We start from the raw sequence: 24,333 nt of genomic DNA, 5'->3' as shown, positions 1-24,333 counted from the left end.
CATGAACTGTATTTGTTTGCATTTTGACTGACAGTTTTGACTTTCTAAAATGGCGCTATTGGTTGAAAATGATAAGATTTTGCAAGACAGGAGTTGAATATCTTACATCAGGAAAAACTGATATTGATTGAGTTGATGAGCTCTATAGAAGCCTATCGCTGCAGATTTCACTTTTCAGTAATGTACCGTCAATCGGGGTGACTTTGATAGTTTTTGGCACTTCTGATACGTTTTGAGTAAGTTAAAGGGGTTTTTCATTTCTTATTCTTTGAACTAGTAACAATGTGGCTCTTGGCTATCAATATAACAGATCATTTTTTCTATCAGCTTTTGTCTTCATGCTTTTTCAAAAGGTCAAAAAAATATCAAAGTCACCCCGACGCCGGGGTGACTTTGATATTTTTTTGATACTCCATGAAAAAACAATATGTTATCAAATTGAAATCCTTATTGGTGTCTCTTTGATAACCAATTGTTTAAAAAATAATACTAGACATAAAAGTAACATCCACCAGCACAAATTACTCCACCAATAAGAAGTTTTCTGAGATGTTCAGACACCACCATAATTCTGAGAGTTGGAACTTGCAGTTGCACTGATTTTCCCTTCTGTCTCAAGGCAGAGTTCATGTAACAGGTTATCACAATTGTCACACTGTTCCCAGAGGTAGGTTCATCTTCTAACATCCAAGTTTAGTGTAGCAGCCCGTCAGAATCGCGTCACGGGACGCATTTGGGGGCAACCCTAAAAGACGGAGAAGCGGAGGCAGCGGAGACAGCGGAGGCAGCGGAGAACGGACCCTAAAACGCGGAGACAGCGGAGACAGCGGAGAGAGCCAAAATGCCGATTCCTAAAAGACGGAGATAGCGGAGGAAGCGGAGAGCGGAGCTTTCGGTCATTGACCTTTATAGACACGCGCATACGCAACTCTAAAACGTGTAGACGGCGGAGAATAACGGAGAAGTCAGCCATGCGAGTTTCAGGCCAATTTGGTGACTGATTGCCCATCGATGAGATGACATAGCGGACGGTTATAATATACTGAAAGCGGAGTTCGGGGCGTAGCGAAATATATTTCGAAACAGCAGAGAATAACGGAGAAGTCAGCCATACGAGTTTCAGGCCAATTTGGTGACTGATTGCCCATCGATGAGACGACATAGCGGACGGTTATAATATACTGAAAGCGGAGTTCGGGGCGTAGCGAAATAGGCCTATATTTCGAAACAGCAGAGAATAACGGAGAAGTCAGCCATACGAGTTTCAGGCCAATTTGGCGACTGATTGCCCATCGATGAGATGACATAGCGGACGGTTATAATATACTGAAGCGGAGTTCGGGGCGTAGCGATATATATTTCGAAACAGCAGAGAATAACGGAGAAGTCAGCCATACGAGTTTCAGGCCAATTTGGTGACTGATTGCCCATCGATGAGATGACATAGCGGACGGTTATAATATACTGAAAGCGGAGTTCGGGGCGTAGCGAAATATATTTCGAAACAGCAGAGAATACAGGAGAATTCAACCATGCGAGTTTCAGGCCAATTTGGTGACTGATTGCCAATCGATGAGACGACATAGCGGACGGTTATAATATACTGAAAGCGGAGTTCGGGGCGTAGCGAAATAGGCCTATATTTCGAAACAGCAGAGAATAACGGAGAAGTCAGCCATACGAGTTTCAGGCCAATTTGGCGACTGATTGCCCATCGATGAGATGACATAGCGGACGGTTATAATATACTGAAGCAGAGTTCGGGGCGTAGCGATATATATTTCGAAACAGCAGAGAATAGCGGAGAAGTCAGCCATACGAGTTTCAGGCCAATTTGGTGACTGATTGCCCATCGATGAGATGACATAGCGGACGGTTATAATATACTGAAAGCGGAGTTCGGGGCGTAGCGAAATATATTTCGAAACAGCAGAGAATACAGGAGAATTCAGCCATGCGAGTTTCAGGCCAATTTGGTGACTGATTGCCAATCGATGAGACGACATAGCGGACGGTTATATAATATACTGAAAGCGGAGTTCGGGGCGTAGCGAAATATATTTCGAAACAGCAGAGAATAACGGATAATTCAGCCATGCGAGTTTCAGGCCAATTTGGTGACTGATTGCCCATCGATGAGATGACATAGCGGACGGTTATAATATACTGAAAGCGGAGTTCGGGGCGTAGCGAAATATATTTCGAAACAGCAGAGAATAACGGAGAAGTCCGCCATACGAGTTTCAGGCCAATTTGGCGACTGATTGCCCATCGATGAGATGACATAGCGGACGGATATAATATACTGAAAGCGGAGTTCGGGGCGTAGCGAAATATATTTCGAAACAGCAGAGAATAACGGAGAATTCAGCCATGCGAGTTTCAGGCCAATTTGGTGACTGATTGCCCATCGATGAGACGACATAGCGGACGGTTATAATATAACATCTTCCCCTACGCCCCGATCTCCGCTTTCAATATATTATATAACCGTCCGATACGTCGTCTCATTGATCGGTTCCATCGTTCGGTTTATTAGGAATTTTCAGTATATTATAACCGTCCGCAATGTCATCTCATCGATGGGCAATCAGTCCCCAAATTGGCCTGAAACTCGCATGGCTGAATTCTCCGTTATTCTCTGCTGTTTCGAAATATATTTCGCTACGCCCCGAACTCCGCTTTCAGTATATTATAACCGTCGGCTATGTCATCTCATCGATGTGCAATCAGTCACCAAATTGGCCTGAAACTCGCATGGCTGAATTCTCCGTTATTCTCTGCTGTTTCGAAATATATTTCGCTACGCCCCGAACTCCGCTTTCAGTATATTATAACCGTCCGCAATGTCGTCTCATCGATGGGCAATCAGTCACCAAATTGGCCTGAAACTCGCATGGCTGAATTCTCCGTTATTCTCTGCTGTTTCGAAATATATTTCGCTACGCCCCGAACTCCGCTTTCAGTATATTATATCCGTCCGCTATGTCATCTCATCGATGGGCAATCAGTCGCCAAATTGGCCTGAAACTCGTATGGCGGACTTCTCCGTTATTCTCTGCTGTTTCGAAATATATATCGCTACGCCCCGATCTCCGCTTTCAATATATTATATAACCGTCCGATACGTCGTCTCATTGATCGGTTCCATCGTTCGGTTTATTAGGAATTTTCAGTATATTATAACCGTCCGCAATGTCTTCTCATCGATGGGCAATCAGTCACCAAATTGGCCTGAAACTCGCATGGCTGAATTCTCCGTTATTCTCTGGTGTTTCGAAATATATTTCGCTACGCCCCGAACTCCGCTTTCAGTATATTATAACCGTCCGCTATGTCATCTCATCGATGGGCAATCAGTCGCCAAATTGGCCTGAAACTCGTATGGCTGACTTCTCCGTTATTCTCTGCTGTTTCGAAATATAGGCCTATTTCGCTACGCCCCGAACTCCGCTTTCAGTATATTATAACCGTCCGCTATGTCGTCTCATCGATGGGCAATCAGTCACCAAATTGGCCTGGAACTCGCATGGCTGAATTCTCCGGTATTCTCTGCTGTTTCGAAATATATTTCGCTACGCCCCGAACTCCGCTTTCAGTATATTATGGCAATATAACCGTCGGCTATGTCATCTCATCGATGGGCCATCAGTCACCAAATTGGCCTGAAACTCGCATGGCTGAATTCTCCGTTATTCTCTGCTGTTTCGAAATATATTTCGCTACGCCCCGAACTCCGCTTTCAGTATATTATATAACCGTCCGCTATGTCGTCTCATCGATTGGCAATCAGTCACCAAATTGGCCTGAAACTCGCATGGCTGAATTCTCCGGTATTCTCTGCTGTTTCGAAATATATTTCGCTACGCCCCGAACTCCGCTTTCAGTATATTATAACCGTCCGCTATGTCATCTCATCGATGGGCAATCAGTCACCAAATTGGCCTGAAACTCGTATGGCTGACTTCTCCGTTATTCTCTGCTGTTTCGAAATATATATCGCTACGCCCCGAACTCCGCTTCAGTATATTATAACCGTCCGCTATGTCATCTCATCGATGGGGGCAATCAGTCGCCAAATTGACCTGAAACTCGTATGGCTGACTTCTCCGTTATTCTCTGCTGTTTCGAAATATAGGCCTATTTCGCTACGCCCCGAACTCCGCTTTCAGTATATTATAACCGTCCGCTATGTCATCTCATCGATGGGCAATCAGTCACCAAATTGGCCTGAAACTCGCATGGCTGACTTCTCCGTTATTCTCCGCCGTCTACACGTTTTAGAGTTGCGTATGCGCGTGTCTATAAAGGTCAATGACCGAAAGCTCCGCTCTCCGCTTCCTCCGCTATCTCCGTCTTTTAGGAATCGGCATTTTGGCTCTCTCCGCTGTCTCCGCTGTCTCCGCGTTTTAGGGTCCGTTCTCCGCTGCCTCCGCTGTCTCCGCTGCCTCCGCTTCTCCGTCTTTTAGGGATGCCCCGCATTTGGTTCGCCCAGATCTGAACTAATCCTAGCCCCAACTAGTTAGAGAATTCCACACTATTAGATCGTATCCTTCGCTGCTTTAAAACTTGCTATTTGAACTATGGTTTTCATACATCCTCCTCAGGAGGATTTGTCCTCCATTTTCAAGAAATGTCGTCCCTTCGCTCAAATATTCTCCGTTTTGTCAATTTGTTTTCCTTTTTAGCACTAGATGCCTCAAAAGACCGTAAATGACATTAAATTTTGGCCTAAAAGATAGATCATAGGTCACATGCGTGTATAAACTGGTTTTATTTTAGTCAACACCACAAAACTGTAGGTAAAGAGTGGGTAACTCGGGACTCGAGCCGAGTGATGACCTTTTTTCACAGTTATCAAAGTCACCCTGACTATCAAAGTCACCCCGATTGACGGTATGTGGTGTGTGGTGTATACAACTGTGCACTACCTCCGTAGATTACCAGTGAACCCGTCCCTCGGTGAACCCGTCCCGTGAACCCGTCCCTCCGAGGGACGGGTTCACCGAGGGACGGGTTCACTGGCAACCTGGCAACTGTCGTTTTCCATTGTGTCGCATGCTCATATGTCGGGCAACCATATTTTTGATTACCAGTGAACCCGTCCCTCGGTGAACCCGTCCCTCGGGAAATTTTGTATTCACCGGCAACCCTAATATCCCACCTCCGGCAACCCTAATATCCTACCCCAACCCTAATGTCCCCCCACCCCCAACCCTAATATCCCACCTCCGGCAACCCTAATAACCCACCTCCGGCAACCCTAATATCCTAACCCTAACCCTAATATCCTACCCCAACCTTAATATCTCCCCTCCCCCAACCCTAATATCCCCCCTCCCCCAACCCTAATATCCCATCTCCGGCAACCCTAATATCCTAACCCTAACCCTAATATCCCCCCTCCCCCATCCCTAATATCCCCCCTCCCCCAACCCTAATATCCCACCTCCGGCAACCCTAATATCCTAACCCTAACCCTAATATCCTACCCCAACCTTAATATCTCCCCTCCCCCAACGCTAATATCCCCCCTCCCCCAACCCTAATATCCCATCTCCGGCAACCCTAATATCCTAACCCTAACCCTAATATCCCCCCTCCCCCATCCCTAATATCCCCCCTCCCCCAACCCTAATATCCCACCTCCGGCAACCCTAATATCCTAACCCTAACCCTAATATCCCCCCTCCCCCATCCCTAATATCCCCCTCCCCCAACCCTAATATCCCACCTCCGGCAACCCTAATATCCTAACCCTAATATCCCACCTCCCCCAACCCTAGTATCCTACCCGAACCCAATGTCCCACTCCCCGAACCCAAATGTCTCCCTCTCCCCGAACCCTAATGTCTCCATCCCCCCTACCCTACCCGACCCTAACACCCCACCTCAACCTACAGTTGCAATAACGAGCAGACCACGCGTGGTTGATATGTGAGCAATAACAATCGTTGGGATATATTTTTCATCTGAACAAGTCACACACAATATACAATGACCCAATGCGATGTCATGAACACATACGAGGATGTGGAACGTCGCATGTCCGCCCCTCGCCAAGTCAATTCAACAATGAGCCGACCACGCAATCGTGATCACGTGATCTGATCACTCCGTGACCTCATGATCTACGCATGCCCTGACCACTTTACAAGATCGACAAATCAGTTGATAATAACATTATTAGTTTAATAATTCATATTAATACTTGTTAATACACTTAATTTCAAAATTTCCCGAGGGTGGAATTCACCGAGGGACGGGTTCACTGGCAACCCCTCCGTATACTGGAGCTAACACTGTGTTGACTGTAAGGTTCTGTACTATACGTCTGATCGGCACATATCCTTGAGATGACAAGGTGAGCTGTCCATTGAATTAGTTGGTCATGGTGAAGGGTTGAGGCTGGTGAAGGGTTAAAGGGGAGTAGTTGATAATTTGATCATGATCATCATAATGCTTTATGTGATTGCTAAATCCAGACTGGTTTCAAACAGACCATTTTCCTCAATCCTACGGCATTTTAGAGATTTCTTGACCAACCAATGTGATTAATACGAATTACATAGTCAACTCAACACAAATGTACCGTAGTGTATCATTTATTTTCATCCTAAATATATCTTCAATTGTAAGAGAAACTTGTGCAATTGGTAATTATAATTGCACTGGTAGCCTAATTATCAGCAAACGTGACCAGCGCAAATTTTAGAGATGAGTTTTATTTTGCTAACCATACCAATATTCATACTGCGCAGTAGATCGTAAGCATACACTTCTTTCATTTTGGTAGTTCTGTTGGTGTGTGTATTTCGGATCTTCTCGAAGGAGAAAGAGGCAAATTAATTTCATTATACGTCAGGCCTACATCACGGAAATTTATGTTAAGACCGTTGTGGAGAAGTCGGATAAGGTTTAATGATATTAACCAATCACACAGTGATCATTACGATGCATGCATGGCACTCTCATTTTCCACGCTGTAATTTTAGCGTTTTCATCCAATAGCGATGAAATATAATCAGTCTTAGATGTTTAGTTGCGCCATGACTGCGATCCCACACAATTTTACCGATGTCGACTGCCCAACATACTTCAGATAACTCGGAATTGCGAAAAAGACGACAACCCAAGAAAGACATGGTACCGAGAGCGTCACATAACGTAGAGTACAGACGATTACCGAGGGATGATGAAGACGAATTGATTACCGACGCTACCATCCTTCCCAGAGCAAATATCCCAAATAAGGCAAAAAACTCTAACATACAACTGGCGGATTTAGTCCCGTCAAAAAACTGCAATACATTCTCCGAAGAATCGCCGCCGTGGTTGTCTGATGATGTTCCCGATACAATAGACTGTGAATCCTATTCCGAAACAATATTAGGATATGATGATCGTAAAAAACTGTTGCCGCACCGAGACGGCATGCGTCTCGATGAATGTGACAAGTTGGTTCCGGAAGAGACTTCGTGTACGATTGCGCTGCAGATTTCATTTCCGTTTCTCATTGCCGGACTGGGCATGGTCGCTGCTGGATTGGTACTTGATAAAGTGCAAGTGAGATTATTATATTCTTGTATCACTGGAATCAGGAATCCTTTAAGGAAAATCGATCAGTGTGTCATCTTTTGTTCTATTTCATTTATCGATTATTTTTCTGAGCTATATTGACTGACCTATAATAGAACATGGATTGTGAACTAAACTAGACAAACTTCGAACTAGACGCGGGTTTTTGAAAATCTCCAATCCATACTACTTCCCTTATATTCCCAAGAAATGTTGGTAATGACTTTAATTACAGGCCGGGAGAGTAATTTCCTTAATTTCCGTTGACAACCGGGAAGGCAGATATTGGTATTTAACAAATATATTACTATCGCTATTTCAACAATTTTTCCATGGTTGCTTAATGGTGCATAAGTTTATATTTGATGTAACAAGATATTTTAAATGTGCATCAGCAGCCGTATTGAAATTTGTTTTCACCGTAGAGCCGTGTTTCTTGTAATTCCTAACAGTCCAATACTCTGTGTATTACCGGTAGATGTTTTCCTAATACATAGGATAGCCGCAAACAGCGATGCTGTATGCTTCCGTTGGCTGAAGGCTAACCTATTGCTACCTAAATCAAGCTAGTGAAAAGATTGAAAAGTATTCGAACAAGTCATTTTAACATGTATGTTTGACTGAGGCCTGAGACCTATAGCTGTAAGAGGTGTGCTACCTCGAGAATTGAAAACTGACTTGCACAAAATGGCACTTTTCGAAAGAATATGCACTGTTCACTGTTCAGTTACTGTCATGACAATTTCACTCGTAATGATGATGCAAACCTATCCAATTACACTACTTTATAGCCTACTTTATATATTATTCAAAATCTAAAGGATTATTAAGTTTTGCTTTTAAACACCATTCAGTTGCAGTAGACTAAAAGCATTTCCACGTAAAAAAGTAACGTATGTAGGCAAAGCCTATTTGAGTCCTGTGGAAATACACGAGTATCGAGCAGTTTGTTGGTGATCTCTGATTATTGCATAAGAAGTTATTGCCAAGAATGTGCTTTCCACTTGGCAGTCTGAAACAAAATGTGCATTGTGTCATAACACAAGTGTCAAATACCTGCTGTGGATATACTGCACGGTATTGTGATATTATTGGGAAATAGTTCGCTATGTCAGAAGTACAGGAACTTCTCTCAGCCTCGGAAAAATGTACGAATAAGCGTTCGCGCTCACTTTGAATTATTCCATGTGGTTGGCGTAGGCCTACTCAAATCATTATTGAATTAAAAACAATTATTTGTATTAAAATGGACCAACTAATCCATAATTTTTATTCTGGCCGATTGCCCAATTTTATGAAAACTTTATTTAGTTCACGTCGACTCGGTCAGAACAGCTAAAAGTTTAAAGCGAATTTCGATCCCATTCTCATTCATTTTTCAGCATTGGGAGGTTTTTCAAAAAGTGTCTGAAGTTTTTATACTCGTTCCTGCTTTACTCGGTCTGAAAGGAAACCTAGAAATGACACTCGCATCAAGGTTATCGACCGTGGTAAGACAAGTAATCGGGAAGTCCCCCCTTCACCACCTCTGGCTGCTTTCTGAGCACCTTGCATTCAACAGGCGCATCTCGGGCACCTTGATGACCGCAAGAAAAAGTGGTCCATCATCGCGGGGAACATGATACTCGTCGAAGCGCAGGCGATGGTGGTGGCTTTTGTAGCGTCGTTGGTGGCGATGGTACTGGGGTGGATACCCGACGGGAAGTGGGAGACCAACCACGCTCTCATTCTTTGTGCCAGCAGCCTTCTGACTGGAGCTATCGCATCGGGAGTGTTAGGTACTTTATGGTCTTTATTTTTTGTGAATTGAACATAGGCCTAGGCGCATAGGTATTCGTGTGTTATACGTTTGAGCCATTCATACGGATAACTTCGATATTCACCTCGAACGGACGTTGAATAGGTAACCCCGACTATTGCATAATTTGGGTATTTATGATTATTATTAACACCGCATTCTTGAAAATAGGATCGTTTGTACTGGTTTGTTCGATTTTCCCCGAAGAGAATGTCGAATATTTGACCTTAGCTATTGTGTAATTTAAGTATTGATCTTATAATTGTTCATAAAGTATATGTTTGGGTCACCGGTGTGGGTCTTTGGGATTTTCACCTGGATTCAATGCTGAATATTTGACACCCCCCCTGAGTATTACTGTTAACATTGTTCGAATGTTTGAAGGTTTGTAATGAGTCACTCTGCCATGGCATCGGAATGCAGTTGGACCAATGTATGGAATATAACGCCACACTATCTATCTGCAATCTGATTAATCTCGATAATGAGGCCATTGAATGTCTACATTGCGAGGACGTAACGAGTGGTCGAATTCGGCCGGTTTTATAGAACCGTCTCCCGAAATTTTATGAGATCACAGGATCGGTTACCATTTCTGGCTAGGTGGCTACTGACGGTGACTTTGTAAGGGAACCAGCTGAAAAATATGATATTAGTGGTAGAACCGACTGACAGAGAATTTGAATCTGACCACTGGGCATAACTATAAAGTGCTTTATATTTTGTCGCTTACCATTCATACTAAGATCGTCTGTTTAGGCGCGATTATGATAATTGTGATTTTGATGTCACGTAAATGCGGCGTTAATCCCGATAATGTCGCGACGCCAATCGCAGCTTCGCTCGGAGATCTCACTACCCTATCTTTGCTGTCCGGAATAGCAATGGTAAGCATAATCAGTAATATCCTAGCTATGCAAAGAGGATTACAGCAAATGCTTTTCCAGGGCTTGTATAATATCCTGCTTGATCCATCGAAGACGTGGATTGTGTGGGGCATCATCGTCGTGTTTATCATTCTCACCCCTGTCACGATTTACTTTTCGTACCGCAACGAACACACAAGAGACGTAATACAGAATGGGTGGTTTCCGATTTTAGCGGCGATGGGAATAAGCAGGTGGATAACTGCGCCTAAGACTCGCACCATTATAATTTAGCGTTGACATTTGTAATGCATACCCTCGGAATTGTCCAATATTTACAAATGTTGCACTTTTTTTGGAATTCTGAGTAAATAAATAAAGTTACTGATGAAAAAACATTGGGGTGGGCACAAACTTGAAAATCCATGTAGTATTTCGTTTACACAAAAAAAAATATTGCAAAATGTACTCTGAAGCAGTGTGGTTGATATAAAATTGGATTTTCAAATTATACTCTATTCCGCCATGAAGCAACGTAATTAATGACGGTTGCCAACATGACATTTTTATATACCGTTGGCTAATTCATGGTGAAATAAAGTATAGTTTGAACATCCAATTTTATACAACTATACTCCTTCAAAGTACATTTGGACATAATTTATATTTGTGTAAACGGAATGATACATGATTTTCAAGTCCGTGCCCCCCCTCCCAATTTTTTTCATCTGTAACTTTTTTTTCGTTGATTTTAGAGCAAAAAAGTTGATTTTTTTCAATTCCTTGACCCCAGAATTGGCTAATAAGACATTTTAGTTGGTTCTCTACCATTATGAAAGCAAAAAATATTGATTTAAAAACTTTTTGCATGCAGCGCCACCTAGTGAAAAGAGAATTTTATAACCCATTATCTTCTAAACTGCTGAAAACTTCTCAATATCTTTTTAAAATTTACTCAGATTTCAAAAAAGAACAACATTTATAAATATTGAACAATTCTGTCGGTATGCATTACAGCCCGTGCTAAATTATAATGGAATTAGCCCTAACGTAGCCTTGACGATTCGAGCTGACCGTGGCCACCTTGTTTAGCATCGGCGGCTTTATTCTGGATTTCGCAGTGTCCGCCAACCCGGGGATAGCCGTTTTTTCTCCTGTGATAAACGGAGTGGGCGGTAACTTTGTGGCGGTTCAAGCCAGCCGGATATCGACGTATTTGCACAAGTCTGAATATCCGCTGGGATCGTTGCCGTCGGCACGCTGTTGCGACTGTACGACGCCGTGCGTGTTGTACTGCGGGAAGGGTATGTGTTTCGACGGCCGTTGGTGTTTGGTAATTTCGTTGTAGGAACCTGTACCTGCGCGGAAGCGATTTTGTGCACATTGGCGCCATTGTAATCTAGGCATGACTTTTTGCACAAATACCACGGCATGTCCACTAGCGCCTCTCGTAATACTCAAGATTACTCTATTTCGCGACTCGGTCAAGACTTGTCCTTGAAACCCGCAACTAGAAGTAACAACCTTTAAAAATTATCAACTAACCCACCAAAACACATCTAGCTAGATTCAATTTCGAAGCAATCCATTAATTTTCTATTTTATCGGAATCGGATATTCTGTCCGGAAGAATAAGACCTACAGAACTTGACATGGGAACCGTTTCGACCCAAAAAACCTACATCCTGGCTACGCCACTGTTTGTAGCGATGACTCTGAGCTAGCAATGGCAGCAAGAACGTCACACAGTAGAACAGCGGTATCACGGCTCATGTCAAATGCTGACAAGTGTTTCCTAACTGTTTAAATGCAGTTTAAATGCACAACTAGGACTAAAACTACTCTTAAATCCATAACTAGACCGTCAACTATATTTTAATTCCGGACTCTGTCTCTCCAGCCCTGGCGACATTTAATCTCCGATAATTTTTGTTTGAGAAATGAGTTTTAGAATGTTTATCCCGTGCGTGAGAAATGCAATTTTCGGTACCCATACAACATTTCACTGAATTTGAGCGCAAACCCTATTGAAATAACGTGATGTCTAGGTCAAAAATTTAGAGGCCGCATTATGGCCTTTTACCCCCTGGCTATGGCACTGAGCTCACCGGCTTCGCTGATCACAATGCCACAGCTGTGTCTTGATGAACAGTGATTTGTTTCAGACAACCCACACGCAAGAAGTGCCCGGGTGATGACCTTTTTAGCAATTCCTGGACAACTTCTTTTTCTGTTGGTAATTGCATTCTTAAACGCCGGGCATACGTCTATAACGCCGCAATTCGTATCGGTGTACGTCATCGTCTCGCTAGTACAGGTAAGAAAGCACCGATGAGTGGGATGAAGCATGTAACATTTTCCTGTCCAGTGTGGCAGGAATACATAGGTCTGCGCACTGTCATAAATGCTATTCGGGTACTGGAACCACAGGCAGCTAACAGTTGAAATGATACGTGTTGAATAGTGATGGCTTTTGTCTTTGGTTCTTCCGAATACTGATAACACCCTCCTTTGCGACTGATGTATTTTTAAACAGCTTCTTTGAGGTACAGAACTTCAATATACAATTGAATAGTATATTCATATTAAAATGAACCCGAATATTTTCGGCTGACACTCGTCAGGGGTAATCGTCAGCAACTAGTTGCTCTACTAGTTGCTGACGATTACCCCTGACGAGTGTCAGCCGAAAATATTCGGGTTCATTTTAATATGAATATACTATTCAATTGATGTATTTTTGTGTTGTGACAATGTGACATACAGTTGTTATGACCAGAGGTGGTCAAAGTAGTCAAGAAAGCTACTCGAGTAGAAGTAGCGACGAAAAAATCTACTCAAGTAAGTAAGTAGTTGTGAAAACGATCGTAATTCGTTCGCATGGATTGTCAAAAGGTGCAAATTGAGCCATGCGAAAGGTGCCGAGCTTGATTCATATTGATGCATACCAAGAGGGATTCAAGTTTCGACAGCATAAGCGTTCGTCCGCATCATGGAATGACTATGGAAATGCGACACTAATCCTCCGTTTAATCGAACGGCCCGTTCTAGAAAATATCACGGTATGGCGCCCGCCCCCATAGTATAAGGCCCGTGGTTTAGTCGAAGAGCAATACGGAGAAGTTGTATAGGATACGGTGTGAACACTTTGTGCGATTAGTGAATGTGAATAAAAAATATGTTGGACCATAAAAATGCTATATTGTGTAGCTTTATTTCTGGAAATTGAAGGCATCAATAAACTTGCTTTTATACTTCAACATGTTTGTTATCGATACAAAACAACTGATATTAATTAGAGCTCAAAGTATATGATACTGGGAATTGGAAGTGAACTATAAAAACCACTTCTAAACGCGGAATATGTGTTTCATGTCTAAAGACAGAAAGTTTCAAAGGTGGTATGCTAAAACAGCTCTAAAACTGAAAAAGAAGTCAGAGTCCACTTTTCCAGATTAGGACACGCCATGGACTGCTAGATTGCGATATGATAAGTAAATGCTAGATTGCGAAACGTCAGTTTCAAACGTTATTTTGAGCCATATATACTGTGGTGAAATATTCCATATGGGCAAAGGGCGACCATGCGGTGTGAACAAAACGACACCAACCCGCTACCCAAATTGTCTACACCGATATTTTCGTGAAATCATACTGTGGTTACTCCGTATCCACTGAGCGCGAAGCGCGACGAAAATTCTGTGTTTTACCCAACTTTTATGAAAATTAAATGTCGATACTCCGTGAAAACAGCCCTGAAATTCCTCAGGCTATCTCCCTGATTGGAGGATTGAACTACTTCTACTTGACAAACTGAAAAGAGCGAAAAGTAAGTAGATCACAATATATTACGAAGTAGAAGTAGCAAAAATCAGAACTACTTGTGTAAGTACCAGAAGTAGAGGAAAACTACTTGAGTACTTCCAAAAAGTAGAAGTACTTCGTTACTGACCACCTCTGGTTATGACATGTGGCAAAGGTCCGTTTGAAGTGAATTTCAACCCTCGACTATTGTCCATCCCATTGGATGTTCGTGGAAATTTTAAAAGGGCTCGATATCATGGTATCAACTTATTGACAATGATCTTGCAATGGGGATACTCGAGTACTCAACTTTTAATCAACTCGGTAAAATAATTGATTTTGCTGGACATAAATGCGTTAACGTTAGTAATTGCTTCACATTCAATATTCAAATGAGTGGCATTTTGTCACCAGTTATGATCAGAAGTTTAAACTGCTGAAAGTGACCACTGACCATCATTCAATGCGCTATACCCAAGCCAAATTCATCTAAAATGTTCGAATCAGCATTTTTCAAATCTGTACTAATTGCTGTTCCACAAGGTGGGATGAGAATGGGAACATGTAGTCGGGTCCATCGCGGCCCAATTTCTGCAATGCACTATTGTAATGACCGTATGTTGGACAGTTGCAGTCTGTAACTTATCCCTGCTTGTTACAATTGCCAGGACGCTAGTCGGCCATGTTATCGTGGATATAGCTATAACGAGTCGGCCAAGTGCTGTTAAATATTTGCGCCTCCATTTTCAGGTCACTGTGCTCCTGTACGTGTGTCACTGCCTCGTTCATAGATTGTGGAGGACTGGCCAGGACCCGGACAATTGTGCAATACCATATTTAACAGCTCTCGGAGATTTACTCGGCACTGGCCTGCTGGGTCTGGGATTTCTGTTTCTGTGGAGCATCGGCGATAGAGATCAAGATGTCGGCGATTGATTGCTTTTGCCGCGCTGTCACTGTTATTCCAGCGTTGAAGTTGTCAGCGTGGAACAGTCATTTCAACCGATAGAAGCTCTCTCCAACTGTGCCATTATGTATTTGCGCTTACGAATTCTGGAATTCATATGTTAACAGGGTTAAATATATGCGTTTTTCGAACTAATTACTAGCGAGTCACGTCGAGTATCTATGATGTGTTAGTTGTGCGAGCTGTGAGCGGCAGGACAGAGTAGATACTGTGACTCTGAGCGAAAGGAGTGATTTTGAAAAAGCTTTAGATAACGGTGCGCAGTTGGTCAATGGTCAGGTACCTGTTGTGTTGCCTATGTGCAAATACTGCATATGCCGTGTTTGCTTTCAGTATTGATAACAGTAAGTATCTGTAGCGCGTGCAGTATCTCGTTGTTTTAGTCGATTGCTGCACCCCGGTCCTGGTAAGGCTTGAATGGATGCGAGTTGGTGAAATATAAACGACGGGTCGACGCTGGCCTGAGTCATGACTTTTGAAATGAAGAACATTCCTGTCTGAGGACGGAGTTTTAGGTAGTACAGTAATTCAGAGGACAACGGGACATATGAGCATTTGGGTTGGGGCTGTACCTAGTGTATTGTAGACCATTGAGACACAGCCAGGGTGGATCTTGACCGGACCCGGAATGAAGACAGTCTCGGTTGGTCGACAATGTTTTTGATGAGAATGAATGCGGCCAGGCAAAAACCTTATTAGTCCCATGGAATGAATACATGCACATTGCACATCTCGACGGATTACCAATAGTAAACACTCGATTATGGTCAATACTGTTAGTCACACGCCTGTGTGTTGTAGCGGCCCGGGTTTTCTCTCCGCAATGCTTCGCTCCCTGACTAATACCAATATGCGAGACACGTCATGAGGTCATCTTCTACTTTCCATGCTTCAAGTTCAAGGTTCGTCACGACATATTGGCGTCACAAACTGATTTTTCTAGCTGTCTAAATTTCCGTCCTAGCCACACCTTTGCATATCGCCTCATTCCATCACAGTGGCTCTCAACCTGAAAAAAATTTTCGCGCTACGCTCGATTTACCTCCAATTCACGCGTTGTTTCTCTATATATAGACCGAATTTCATATTTTTGAATTCCCTCATCAACAGTCATAACCTTCCATTCCATCAAACAATCTGTTGGGGTTGCTAACATCCCTGTTGGATTTTGTGATATGACGATAAGAGGGGCGTGAAATTTTCCACTATCATGAAGGGGGGCATGTCTAAAAAAAGTCTGAGAACCACTGTTCTAGGATGATGGAGACTTAGCTTCTACTTTTTCGGAGTTCTCAAGTTGGTTTTGATGAGTCACATTACTTACTGGTTCCATAGATTTCGGGCAATACTACTTGTTTTTTTTCACAATCCTGATCTTGAAGACTAGATGGTTTTTGGATAAGTTTGCATTACTTTTATGAGATTGTCATAAAATCTGCGAGAAATAGCATGTATCAACTGGAGTACTTTTCAAACTTTCATTTTCTGCTTCCTCGATGTTCCTGGAATCTCTATTTCTACTTGTAGTTTAATAGAAATATACTGTGTCACTTGTCATTTTACTCGGATAGCAATGGCGACTACTTGCGTACCTCTGGATCCTACCTACTGCATACAAAGGCACTTGACATGGGAATTAATATTTATGTATATATAACGAATAGATTCATTTCTTTTTCTTATTAGACACTTTTCTACCGTTTTCCATCGCTTTTAAGCGCTGATCCAGTTTCCTTTGAAGGGCCGCGTGTTTTTCGGGCGGCAGCTTTTTACTGGGAGTCCCGCTTCCCGGATAAACCATCCGGTCGCGCCCTATCTGCCGCCTCGCGGCAAGCCGGGCCGCGTCCCCGCAACCGTGTAGCTCTGGCAGATGATGCTCCAAGCAGAAGAGTCTTTTACAGAAAGGGCAGTTCTTACCGAGGACAGACACGAATTTTTCACAGCCTCCAATGGAACACGATTTGTTTGCACTGATTGCTTTTTCCAATATTTCCTCTTCCGTTTCTTCCAGTCTTTCTCTTTGTCTGTCTTTGACCTTTTTCTCGCGGCTCTGATTCCTAGGTTTTTTCTTACGCTGTTTCACTTTGGCGGCTGGCTGCGTTTGTAATTTTTTCTTCATCGCCTCCAGACGTGCACAGTGAATTTCATGAAGGCCGATGTTGGATGTCGGTATCTCACGACCACAAATATCACAAGTACAGGCTTTGGTCTTCAACTGTGCTTGAACCGTGGGTAGCAAAGCCTCCTCAACGTGTGCAGCCACATCTAAACCATCTTGTGACTTGACTTGATTGTTTTCTGTCACATTAACATCCAAAGTCTGATTCACACTGGTAACAGATGCTATTTCAGTAGAAACATGATGGCTCTCTGTCACAGTATTATCTGAAATCTGCTTCAAGTGGATATTGGACGGCGTTGCAGTATTCACGACTGCGTCGGTATCTAAATTTTCCTTATGTTTTTCCACTATAACGTCGACGGTTGAAGACAAATTTATGCGACTATCGTAAGACTTGCTTGGGACATTCATGTTCGATTGATCAAGTGAGATTTGCGACGGTAGTTCTGCTTCATTTGACACCTCCTCGTCACCACGTGTCGGATCTTCAACCCCGATTCGGATGTGTCTGTTCTTATCTTCCCCAGTGCTCGCGTGATGCAGCCCCATTTCTTCGCACAGTTCGTGTACGGCCAATCTTTCGTATCCGAATAGCGTTTTTGGAAAGTCATAAAATTTCGGACCCCCGGTTTTTTCTCGCTGTACGAAATCGTTGATCACCTTCCTAAACCGTTTCTTTGTCTCCTCCAAGTCATGCCGGTCGTTGGATTTCCCTACGCCACCATCAGTGTTCTTGTATTTCGCAAGATTTTTCGGTGGTGTGTGGCATTCTACCTCTAAGTACTCAAGAGCGGTCTTAATTTCTCCCTTTTCCGACATGTAATCGATCAGACTTTTCAGGAACTTATGACGACCGACCGTGTCCGAGTCTCCGACCACAGTCAGATGTCTCCTGGCGCGGGTGACAGCCACATTCATCCTTCTGACATCCGACAAGAATCCAACTACGCCTCTCTCGTTCGACCTCACCATGGATATAACAACCGCCTCTTTCTCCCGTCCTTGAAATCCGTCGACGGACCGTATTTCAAGCGAGCTGTACCTTTCTTTAAGCAGCTTTCTCAACATATCCACTTGCATGTTGTAGGGCGATATAACCGCAATATCGATTGGGTTGACTCCGGATATGATCAGAAATTCAACGTGCTGTGCGACTATATTAGCTTCACCTTCATTACCTATCGATTCGCTATCGGCTGTTTGAAGCTCAGGCATATCGCAACCCGCGGTATCAATAAAAAGTAAAGGAGTGATTGTAGCTTCATTATCCGCGACATTGTCAAGTTGATGGAGAGTGTGTCCAGCTACAGAACAGTGCGCCTTCAATTTCGAATCGTACAACTCGAAGGACGACCAATTCATAATATCCGCATTCATCCTGTATTGTGTATCCAACATTTTCACGACATCCTTATGCAAGTTTACAATACGTTCCAACAGTGTGACTGACAATCCTTTCTCAGCAGCAGCTCGTGATTTCACGGTAGGCGGGAGTTGTAGGTGGTCCCCCGCTAGTATAACTTTGGGCGCGTTGAGAATCGGTATCCAGCACGACGCTTCTAATGCCTGCCCGCATTCATCGATCACGACTACGTCAAAATGGTCGGTTGGTAAGTGTTTCAAGGGACCGTCACAGTGCGCGCCGACGTTGGTAGCTAGCACGACTTCTGCGGATGATAATATCTCAGTAATCGCCTTTTTCTCGCGTTCCCTCAGCTCTTTGGTCAACAATTTCTTTTCGTCCCGCATCTTGGCACGTTCTGTTTTGTTGTGTCTTTTCCTAAAGTGCGAATGCAACCCGTCTATGTCCTTACGGACGTCTTGGACTATTGCGGCGGAATCGCTTTTGGCGATTATCGCGTCTAGGGAGAGCTTCTGTAACTCTGGCGTTAAAATTCTGGCAGGATGACCGAGTCTTATTGTTTTAATCACAGATTTTTTACCATCGCGTCGGTCCACTACAATCCCGGACAACTTCTCCAAGATATTATCAATGGCTACGTTGGAAGGCGCGCATGCTAGTACTTTTTGCTTGTTACGTACAAACTGCGCGATGACTTCGGCTACCGTGGTTGTTTTACCGGTGCCAGGCGGGCCGTGGATCACAGCAATGTCGCGTTGAGACAAAGAGAATATGACAGCATCCTTTTGAGATTGGTTCAAGTCTCCGTTGTAGTATTCGATAGTTTCTATTGACCCGGAGTAGCTCGTGGGCTGCGCATTTCCGAAAATAATCTCCGCTAGATTAGTGGCAGGTCCGCTGTGATGCAGCAGTCTGTCTAGACCTTTCTGAAGTCGCTTATACGTGACTTCATTCGCAGTCTTGATAAGAGTCAGGCTAGTGTCACAGGAGTACAGTTCGTTGATCTTCGCTTGCGAACCTTCGCCGTCAACAGCTATACTGATTGATGCATCTTTCACAGTGAGAACAACTCCCTGTATTTCAGGCTTGGTAAAGTCTGAGGTTGTCTTCAAGTGCACATCAACAATATCTCCCGAAGAGAAACGGTTGGAGGGCAAAGACCTGCCGGACGAGCCTCTCAATCCAAGCTTAGCGACAATCCTGCCATAAAGGCCTGTTTTCACCGAGAATATGTGCACTTTTCTCAGACAAATCCCACGATTTTGCAATTCTGATAACGGCAGGGATTTGTGGAGAGTTAAGCATTCGTCGATTTCAGCCTGATGCTCTTCTTTCAGTAGATCCTTCTGCGCGGCGACAAATTCCTCCATAAAATATTACCAAGAAGAGCGAGAAAGCACACCTTTGCGTTTATCATTAACATAAATTGTAATGTTACAGTATACGGTTCTGTTGGACAAAATGGATCGTATACTGTTTATCACAAGCTGAATTGCTTAGCCCGATTCATATTAATCGGAGGAATCTAATTGTGGCGCATTGATACACATTCGAAAAATTCTAATAACCCATCGTAACTTGGTAACTTTCTCACAGCTGATTCTGGTTAAGCAGTTTCGTGAAAATTAAAGTCAAGATCATGAAAGATTTGCGAACAATCCAACATTAATTGTGGCGAAACTGACGCAGGGAACACAGAAGAAAGTAACATTTTATTTTCTATTTGTAAGGCGAAGGTGACTAGTAAAGGGGCATCGCTTTTATATATACTATACAGTGTGAAAAGGGTCTGTAAAGTATCAGTACCACATAGTCATAACTTGAGCACGTTATTTTTAAAATTACTCAACATCAACATAGTAAAGTGAATTATCCGACATCTCCCTTTCTGCCTCTGAATCGCGCTCTCATGTCAAGTATCGAACGGCGACACAGATAATACGTATATTTAACATTTTGACACGATTCGGTGAGGTCGCCATTTTTCATACAGTCACTGGCAGATCTGCCTTCCTTGAGCATGCAGTCGCTTTCCATAATGCATTTTTTCAGTTCGCTTCTCAGCATCCAACACGCTTTAGTTGTGTCTTCGTCGATTTCGATCGGCCTCTCAGCGGGAGGTTCGATATATGAAGTCTCCCCCGGAGTGGACATCGGTTTTGTGAAGATGAAATAGCTTTATAATTCTACAAACACATGCTATTTGATTATTGAATAATGCAGTTACTGCAAATTACGTGGAAATCAAGAGCTTGCATAAGTCGCCAAGTTTAAAATTATACATACAGTAATGATGATGCATAAAAAATAATTCAATACAATTAATAATACCCCAACATGAACCAGTCAATCATGTTAATCTAACAAATGCAATTTCGAACAATAGTCTACAGTGTTTTTTGCGATACGGGTACAACTCCAGAGCCATTATTATGGTTTTGTAAATTTCATATAAAACAACGTAAAACTTGACTAATAGAAATCACTTTGATCGGAAAATATATGAAGACAAACATTATTTGCGAGGAAATTAGAAGTTATTTGACCAGTACAATGACAAAGCTGCATTTCATTGCGTACTAGCACTTATCCAATCTGCTATTTTACATTTCATTTGATTTTATATTCAATTTGATTAATTTAGAACTCTGACGGCTTCTTCGATCCATCGCTTCGGATTTTCCAACATCCAGAAATGCCCGTTTCGCTTCACTATAACCATTTTAAAATCTGGCACCATCGTTTCGAATGACTGAGGTATCGTTACTGGCGACACTGCATCAGAATCCGACCATATAAATCGCGACGGGATATCCAATTCACGCAATGCACCAAACCAACGAAATTCAAAATTGGACCTATCCCACAAATAATAACATAATTTATAATTATGTAATATTTTGTTTTTATAAGCATTGAGAATATATAGGTTATGTATCTCCCGATCGCGGTCCTCAACATCCTCCACAAAAGGGCTCCAAACAGACAACAATTGTTTCTTAAAAGTGTACTCTGTAGCACCCATCATGTTACCAAACTTCACCAACGGTTTCGCTATCATTGGATACATGCAGATACTCTGAGTTATACGGAAGTTGATCAGATCAAACCTCATTCCACCGTTTGTGAAAGTTACACTTTGAAAGAACCTGTCAAAATACGACGGAAGCATTTTGCGATGCCTCCGCGCTAGAATCTCTGTTATGACAGAGTCGCCCATGTCGTGAGCGATGACGTGAGCTTTTTTCAATCCAGCGTGTCGCCATACTGACAGTAGGTTTTCTGCCGCTTCTCCTAGTGAATAAGTGTAGTTATCCACGGGAAAATCAGAAAGCCCGAAGCCGAGATGATCATTAACAAATACGTTGCCGTACATTGCCAACTCGTCGATGACCTTGTGGTAATCATAACTTGATGAGGGGAATCCGTGGACGAGGGCAAATGTTGCAGGCTTCTTAACGGTTTTATCTCGGCATTTTTTGTAAATGAAGAACATTTCGTGTCCATTTATGGTCACAGTTTTTCCCAAGTCCCTCCATCTTCTTATATCCGATGGTAAATCCTCAAACTTCACCATCAATTTGTTAGCATCACGCTCGAGTTTTGTTCCTAGAAAATATACAGCGATCCCTAGAACGACGGCCACGTATTTTCCGAAAGCCATACCTACATTCACGGAACACGGGTCTAATACATCACTTTCGCACAACTATAAGTAAAGCAGAGGAGTGAGCATTTAAAATTAAACATAAAAACAAACACACTAAAGTTTGACCTGAAACTAACCATCCATAATCTACAAAACTAGATAACTAACCTCCGAAGAGATTCAGGAAGGGGGAACCACCCAAATTTCGAGCAACATTGCAGAATTCCGTTTTGCAGTCGTGAATTATTTCGTCATAGTCGATGATTGGAAGTATATTTTTCACGAATAGTTTTTGCATATTTTTTTAACTCTTTTGCGTGACTAGTTGCTGTGTGTTAGTGTAGAAATATGTCGTTCATTACTTCATACCATTTGAGATCCGTCCTACGTGTTTTTGGTAAGTACCGTCTTGACAACATGATAGGCCTACCTGTGATTTGCAAAGGACGGCCATATTCATCTGAAATCAAACAAGTCACCATGGTACCTGGAGATGGTGTTGGTCCAGAGCTTATGGCGTCTGTGCGACAGGTGTTTAAAGCAAATGATATTCCTGTTGAATTTGATGAATTCTGGGTTAGTGAAATACAGGACAAGGCGGACGAGGGAATGGTGCAGAATCTTGTGAATTCAATCAACCAAAATAGAGTCGCATTGATCGGTGATATTTCATCGCGATTGTCAGCTACCGACGGGGAACTAGCATCTACTAAATTTCTAGTAAGACGAAGACTTGACTTGTATGCTAATGTAGTTCGAGTGCAAAGCTTCGCGGGCTATGAGACGAGACATGGCGGATTGGATTTTGTGATCATACGAGAGCAAACAGAGGGGGAGTATAGTGCTTTGGAACACGAAAGTGTTAAAGGGGTTGTAGAATGTCTCAAAATAATAACAAGAGAAAAATCAAGAAGAATAGCAAGGTTCGCATTCGATTATGCTGCCCATCACGGAAGGAAAAAAGTGACTGCGGTTCATAAAGCTAATATCATGAAGCTTGGTGATGGTATGTTTCTCGACTCTTGCAAAGACGTTGCCAAATATTATCCGAGCATCGAGTTTGAGTCAATGATTGTTGATAACACTTGTATGCAGCTCGTCTCCAACCCAAATCAGTTTGATGTCATGGTAATGCCGAATCTATACGGCAATATAATCGATAACTTAGCTGCGGGGCTGGTCGGGGGCGCTGGAGTTGTTCCTGGAGAGAGCTGGAGTCCCAATTGTGTGGTCTTTGAGGCTGGCGCAAGACACCCTTTTGCTCAAGCCGTTGGACGCAATATTGCAAATCCAACTGCCATGCTACTGTCAGCGGCACGTATGTTGCAGCACATGGGTCTCCGGGATCACGGAAATTCGCTCTCTGAAGCAGTCCACCACGTCATAAATGAAGGAAAAGCACGAACGCATGATCTTGGAGGATATTCAACAACTAATGAATTTACCTCGGCCGTGATATCAGAGCTGAGGAAATCCCGTTGATAAATCTCGAAAATATGTTCACCGAGTCTTGCACATCGATGGAAGGAAAGGTGTAGCCTACTCTATGCGGAATAATTTGTTGTCATAAGTATTGCCCGATTTCTTGTCTTCATCACGAATTATGCACCAGTCTTATAATATCCATTATACACCGACATCTACAATGTCACAAATCTAACTATTATGAATGTTGAACTTGTCAAATGTTTCTCGCTATAACTGTATCTATTCGTGTGAATTTCATTGAATCATGGATAAAATCAATTAGGCTTATTTCTGCAGTATTGACAAGGGAGAAGCCCGATATCGAATTGGAAATCTGCACTGATAAGATGAAAGTACAAAATAGCCCAATGCAAGTTTTGACATCCGCTGGACACGTTGATCTGATAATTTTCATATATTATTTATTCAACTGTTAGATGGAGCTACAGTGTTTCGACTGTAGTGGATAAACAACGGTTACCGATAAACCCAGAATAGATGAGTTGTGTAGCCTATATAGGCCATAGGTGGTCAGCAACAATAGTACGCTATTTCTACTGTTCCGGAGTACTCAAGTGAGTTTTCCTACTTGTAATACTTATTCAAACTACTTCCACTTCTACTTGACAGTTATGATGACTATACTTAAACACCTCTGACGAGAGCCGCTGTTAGTCATTATAGCGGAATGTCTCTACAATAATCTATGCATGATTAGC

General features: G+C 42.8%; 3 protein-coding genes and 1 pseudogene across 6 annotated transcripts; 2 read left to right on the top strand and 2 right to left on the bottom strand.

Moving 5' to 3' along the window:
• Window positions 1–5,712: 5,712 nt before the first annotated feature.
• LOC145458061 (solute carrier family 41 member 1-like) lies at window positions 5,713–15,148 on the top strand. Of its 3 annotated transcripts, none has more exons than XM_080336368.1 (8): window positions 5,713–6,364; window positions 7,103–7,566; window positions 8,961–9,068; window positions 9,140–9,356; window positions 10,136–10,496; window positions 11,335–11,546; window positions 12,408–12,559; window positions 14,797–15,148. In XM_080336368.1, the coding sequence occupies exons 2-8, from the start codon at window positions 7,144–7,146 to the stop codon at window positions 14,980–14,982; spliced, it is 1,659 nt and encodes a 552-aa protein (XP_080192494.1). In that variant the 5' UTR covers window positions 5,713–6,364; window positions 7,103–7,143; the 3' UTR covers window positions 14,983–15,148. The 3 variants fall into 3 exon arrangements, with proteins under 3 accessions (XP_080192494.1, XP_080192492.1, XP_080192493.1); XM_080336367.1 differs by lacking the exon at window positions 5,713–6,364 and having other exon boundaries at window positions 6,437–7,566; window positions 10,136–10,263; window positions 10,324–10,496; XM_080336366.1 differs by lacking the exon at window positions 5,713–6,364 and having other exon boundaries at window positions 6,431–7,566.
• Window positions 15,149–16,637: 1,489 nt separating this feature from the next.
• On the bottom strand, window positions 16,638–20,370 carry LOC145458059 (DNA-binding protein SMUBP-2-like). Its single transcript, XM_080336364.1, has one exon. The coding sequence runs from the start codon at window positions 19,866–19,868 to the stop codon at window positions 16,680–16,682; it is 3,189 nt and encodes a 1,062-aa protein (XP_080192490.1). The 5' UTR covers window positions 19,869–20,370; the 3' UTR covers window positions 16,638–16,679.
• A 57-nt stretch (window positions 20,371–20,427) lies between these two features.
• LOC145458062 (putative hydrolase LipZ) lies at window positions 20,428–22,312 on the bottom strand. 2 transcript variants are annotated; one of them, XM_080336370.1, is made up of 2 exons: window positions 22,169–22,304; window positions 20,428–22,107 (listed from the first exon to the last, which is right to left on the bottom strand). In XM_080336370.1, exon 2 carries the CDS (start codon window positions 22,073–22,075, stop codon window positions 21,134–21,136), a length of 942 nt encoding a protein of 313 aa, XP_080192496.1. In that variant the 5' UTR covers window positions 22,076–22,107; window positions 22,169–22,304; the 3' UTR covers window positions 20,428–21,133. The 2 variants fall into 2 exon arrangements, with proteins under 2 accessions (XP_080192496.1, XP_080192495.1); XM_080336369.1 differs by having other exon boundaries at window positions 20,428–22,312.
• A 130-nt stretch (window positions 22,313–22,442) lies between these two features.
• On the top strand, window positions 22,443–23,860 carry LOC145457884 (isocitrate dehydrogenase [NAD] subunit beta, mitochondrial pseudogene; annotated as a pseudogene).
• Window positions 23,861–24,333: the final 473 nt, after the last annotated feature.

Source organism: Botryllus schlosseri, chromosome 15, assembly GCF_051294905.1.
Source record: "Botryllus schlosseri isolate E-star chromosome 15, Bs_hap1, whole genome shotgun sequence".
In the NCBI taxonomy this organism is placed as follows: domain Eukaryota; kingdom Metazoa; phylum Chordata; class Ascidiacea; order Stolidobranchia; family Styelidae; genus Botryllus; species Botryllus schlosseri.
This window is presented reverse-complemented; position numbering and strand designations above follow the sequence as displayed.